Here is a 5,217-nt window from a genome sequence, read left to right as displayed (position 1 = left end):
AGATCCCGGAACATTCTCAGAAAATGGTGCTGAAAACAACACGTAAATGCCCATTTGCCATGCTGTGGGACTTACAAGCCTCAATTTCAGATAATATCCATGGTATAAATGTTATGACAACAATTTACAATTATTTTGGCCATACTCTGCACAGCACAGGCAATTGTCCACATAACCACAGGTGGGACTTAAAGTACACGGTCAACAATTAGTTTCTTGTAAAATATATTTTAAAGAAATTAGATTATAATAAACTAGAAACTGCAATTTCTGGAGAAATGACTGTGGCTTTGGTTTGTGGAGATACAGATCTTAGCCCCGCCCAGGTTGGTTTGGGGACATTTCGGGGACATATCCTTGTTATATCAGGTCATTTGGGGACATTTGGGGGGCGTGTCCTATTTAAATCAGATCATTTGGCGGGCGTCTCCTGGTCATATCAGGTCACTTGGGGACATTTGGGGGGGGCGTGTCCTAGTCAAATCAGGTCATTCCTGGACACTTAGGAGACATGTCCTATTGATATCTGGTCATTTCCTGTTGATTTGGGGACATTACCTTTTTTGCCATTGAAAACAAATGGGAAATTTGGACGTCCATGGCCGTCCATGGCCGTCAACGGCATCGACTTACATTTGCGTCAATGGAATTCAAGTACATTGGTATCAATAGAATCGACAAACATGGCCGTCAATGGTATTAAACAAAGGCAAAGCCATTGAAAATGAATGGGAAATTTGGACGTCCATACATTGGCATCAAGAGAATCAACAAACATGATTTTTAAAAATGGGTTTTTATATTATTATTATTTTCTATACACGAGAGGTGCCGGATCTGCCCAAATAAGTGCCGGAACACAGGGAGGCCCAAAATCAAGAGGTACCGGATCTTGTTCCTGCAGGATCCGGCACAAATTAACCCCTGCTAAAATGAACTCATTGGCTGCCACTGACCTCCATAGACGTCCAATAAGCAGAAGGATGAAAATAGCTGTTTTTGTGTTTATTTGTCGCCATGATTAACTGATAGGGTGCCTTTGACGGTGATAGGACCAAACCGATCGGCCGTCCATCACCCTCAATGGCGCTGAAACGTGATGATGACGTCACTGAGAGAATTGCACGATTTTGGCAGGCCGGACGCTAAGCGCTAACCACGCGCTCGATGAGGACGGTTCCAAAGCGGCACCCGCCTTCGCCATGACGCCCTCGCCGGAAGTTCCGCCCCTGGGCAACGACAGCCACCCGGGCGGCGCCCCGGTGGCCTTCTGCAGCATCGACGAGTCGTACAAGTACATCTTCCTACCCATCTGCTACTCCTTCACCTTCGTCTTCAGCCTGTCCCTCAACGCGGTGGTCCTGTACCGCTCCTTCCGGCGCACCAAGCGCTGGAACGCCTCGCTGATCTACATGGTCAACCTGGCCTCCACCGACTTCATGTACGGCCTCTCACTACCCTTCCTGGTGGCCAGCTACGTCATGCGCGACCGCTGGGTCTTCGGCGACTTCATGTGTCGCCTGGTGCGCTTTCTCTTCTACTTCAACTTGTACGGTTCCATCTTCTTCCTCACGTGCATCTCGGTGCACCGCTACCTGGGCATCTGCCACCCCATGCGGGTCATCGCCCTGGAGACCAAGAAAGCCGTCAAGTGCGCTTGCGTCCTGGTGTGGGCGGTGGTCTTCGCGCTCACCTGCCCCATCTTCCGCTTCGCCCGCACGGCCCGCGCGGTCAACGGCGGAGCGTACAACTGCTGGGACGACGCCATCGACCGAGAGTTCTCCGACTACGTGCCGTACGGCGTGGTCCTGCACCTGCTGGGCTTCTTCGTCCCGTTCTCCGTCATCGCTTGGTGCTACTCGCATGTGGTGCGGACCATCTTCAAGACTTTGCCTTCCCATCGCAGACGAGAGGAGGCGGCCGTCTTCCCCGGCGCCGACTCGCCTTACGCCGGCCGCAGGCGCAAGTCCATCCGGACCATCGTCACCATCACGCTGCTCTTCGCGCTCTGCTTCTTCCCCTTCCACGTGACCAGGACCGTCTTCTTGCTCCTCAAGCTGAGCAAAGGCGTCCCGTGCCAGACCGTCACCACCGTGTCCATGTGCTACAAAATCACGCGGCCTTTGGCGTCCTTCAACGCGTGGCTCAACGCCCTCCTCTACTTCCTCACCAAGGACAAGGGGGGATGCTGCCCACCGCCGGCCGCCACTGCCGCCGCTGGCCCTCTGCTGCCTTTGAGGATGATGGAAAAAGGAGAAGACCACGTCCACCGCCATGGCAAAAGTCCCTTATTGACCTAACCATACTTCATTGACAAATCCATCCAAAAAAAAAAACTTTTTGGGGGGTTGTTCCTAGCTCCTTTGGGGCTAGGAACTTTTCACAAGTAGAGTTGTGAAAAAGAAATACTACTCTTACTCCGCTACTTTGGGATACACTTGGTCCGTTAAATTTTTCCTCTTTACACTACATATTGACCTTATTTTTGCCAGACAGTGGCTGTCTCAGTTCCACCAATGAGACGTCGCAACAATAAACATGACTAAACAATCAGAGGTAACAATGTTTTTTCTCCACTAGAGGGCACTCGTGCTCTTTGGACAGGTAACGGGTCATAGTGTTCTGGTCTGAATCTGATGATTTTTGGAGAGACAGCGAGAACCAAAAGTGGGATTTGCCATGTGACAAAATGTATTTTGCCATGTGGCATTTTTTCTTCGCCATGTGGACAAATGTACTTTGCCATGTGGCATTTTTTTTGCCTTGTGGCAAAATTTATTTTGCTATGTGGCAATTTTGCCATGTGGAAAAATTGATTTTGCCATGTGGCAATTTTGCCATGTGGAAAAATTGATTTTGCCATGTGGAAAAATTGATTTTTTCATGTGGCATATTGTCAGCCATGTTGCATTTTTTTGCCCATGTGATTTTTTTTTTGCCATTTGGCAAAATGGATTTTGCCATGTGGCAAAATTGATTTTTCCATGTGGCATATTGTCAGCCATGTTGCATTTTGTTGCCCATGTGAATTTTTTTTTTGCCATTTGGCAAAATGGATTTTGCCATGTGGCATTTTTTTCTCTGCTAAGTTGCATTTTTTTTCCAAATGGCAAAATTGATTTTGTCATTTGGCATTTTTTTTAGCCATGTGGCATTTTTGTCCATGTGGTAAAATTGATTTTGCCATGTGGATTTTTTTTTTTTGCCTTGTCCCGTGGCATTTTTATTTTTGCCTTGTGGCAAAATTGATTTTGCCATGTGGCAAATTTGCCATGTGGCAAAATGAATTTTGCCGTGTGGCGTTTTTGTCCATTTGGCAAAATTGATTTTTCCATGTGGCATTTTTTAGCCATGTGGCATTTTTTTTGCCATGTGGCAAAATGTATTTTGCCATGTGGCATTTTTCTGTCGATGTGGCAAAATTGAATTTGCCATGTGGCATTTTTTTAGCCATGTGGCCAAATGTATTTTGCCATGTGGCATTTTTCTGTCCATGTGGCAAAATTGATTTTGCCATGTGGCTTTTTTTGGTTATATGGCATTTGTTTGCAGGCCATGCACACCCAAAATTTGCATTCATTTTAAATGGTCGAAAAACAAGTGTGGCTCTGATTTGTGACCATCCACTTACCATTACAGCACACTGACATTCAACTGGCATCCGAGCCATGCTATGACATTGACGGCTATGCACGTCCAAATTTTCTATTCATATTAAATGGCAGAAAAACATGTGTTGCTGCGATTTTTGACCATACACTTTACATTACAGCGCATTGACATTCAACTGGCACCCAAGTCAGATTATGCCAGTGACAGATATGCATGTTCAAATTTTGAATTGATATTAAATGGCAGAAAAACAAACAAACCAAAATCCATTTTGCCACATGGCAAATACCACTTTTGGTTCTCGGCACTGCTGTTTTTTTTTCTCCCCCAAGAAGAATCATAACAAAGATATATTTGAATATTTCATTAGCCAGGCTAATGTCATAGCTCTCAGCTACGGTACATGTACGTAAAATTCGTGAGTACATAAATTGTAAGCCTTCCTCACAACGTTCCTCATGAGTTGATATTCTTTTCAACGAATACTTTTTTACTTGTACTTGAGTATATTTTGGGATCAGGGCCGGCCCAGGCCATTTTGGGGCTCTAAGCAAAATAATGCAAAGGGGCCCATATTTTTGACCCACCATTTCGTCACAGTGTACTGTGAAACCCATACATGCAATCCAACCCATACGTCCATATTTTGTATATTAATCAGATTTTGTTGCACTGCATACTTCAAACTTCTCACCCCAAATGATTGTCAGTACTTACATTAGATAACGCCAAACCTTTTTCTAAAAGAGGAAAGAAAGAAGTTAAGGAAGAACTTTTATTTTTTTTAAGCTTGTAATCAAGTATCAAAAGTCAAATAAAGCAAACTGTAGTAAACCAAAAAGAATGTAAATTAAACAATTGCCAGATTGGGGGCCCCCTAGTGGTCAGGGGCCCTAAGCAGCTGCATAATCTGCGTATAGGCTGGGCCGGCCCTGTTTGGGATGACTACTTTTACTTGAGTGATTATTTTGAAGTAACGCTACTCTAACGCGAGTCAAATTTTTGGATACTTAAACGAGAAATTAAATGACAAGTCGTTTTCAGATTTTGGAAATTTTGGTTTGACGAATCATCTCTCATAAAATGTTTTCGATTAAAAAAAATAATAAACAAGTGGGTACGCAGAGCCAGTATTGTCCACAAAGCGGCGCTGTGGGCCTGAAGTCACCGATTAAAACAATTTGTCTCTTGTTTTTCACTTTTTTTCTCACCATTCAGTTGCGGAGTTCCCAAAAGCTTTCCTTTCGGGACACTTTTGTTATTTCTGCTTAGTATTTGACGTATATGTTTATTGTTGCGCTTCATATCCGTTATTTCAATTCCATCCAATGTAAGACTTGGCGCCATTGACACCTTTCTGCCATATTTCAGATGTTTTTTAATTAGTTTTATTCATCCCACTGGAATTGCTTTTATTACTACGCGTAAAGTCTTTGAATGGAATTGGGAAATTAAAAAGAAAACATGATTGCTCATACGATATCATCAAATATGTCAAGAAGATGCGTAATACCTTTTTCATAACATGTATCATTGAACAACAATTTATTCCTAACACATATATCCGAATTGTTCCAGATGAAAGTCTTATGTTTTTTTTTTTTT

At 44.0% G+C, this 5,217-nt stretch overlaps 1 protein-coding gene across 1 annotated transcript; it reads left to right on the top strand.

The window, feature by feature from the left end:
• The first annotated feature begins 1,154 nt into the window (after nucleotides 1–1,154).
• Nucleotides 1,155–2,648, top strand: si:dkey-6n21.13 (P2Y purinoceptor 3). The gene has a single exon (XM_057856074.1). The coding sequence runs from the start codon at nucleotides 1,203–1,205 to the stop codon at nucleotides 2,298–2,300; it is 1,098 nt and encodes a 365-aa protein (XP_057712057.1). The 5' UTR covers nucleotides 1,155–1,202; the 3' UTR covers nucleotides 2,301–2,648.
• The last annotated feature ends 2,569 nt before the right edge of the window (nucleotides 2,649–5,217 follow it).

Source organism: Corythoichthys intestinalis, chromosome 13, assembly GCF_030265065.1.
Source record: "Corythoichthys intestinalis isolate RoL2023-P3 chromosome 13, ASM3026506v1, whole genome shotgun sequence".
Classification (NCBI taxonomy): Eukaryota; Metazoa; Chordata; class Actinopteri; order Syngnathiformes; family Syngnathidae; genus Corythoichthys; species Corythoichthys intestinalis.
This window is presented reverse-complemented; position numbering and strand designations above follow the sequence as displayed.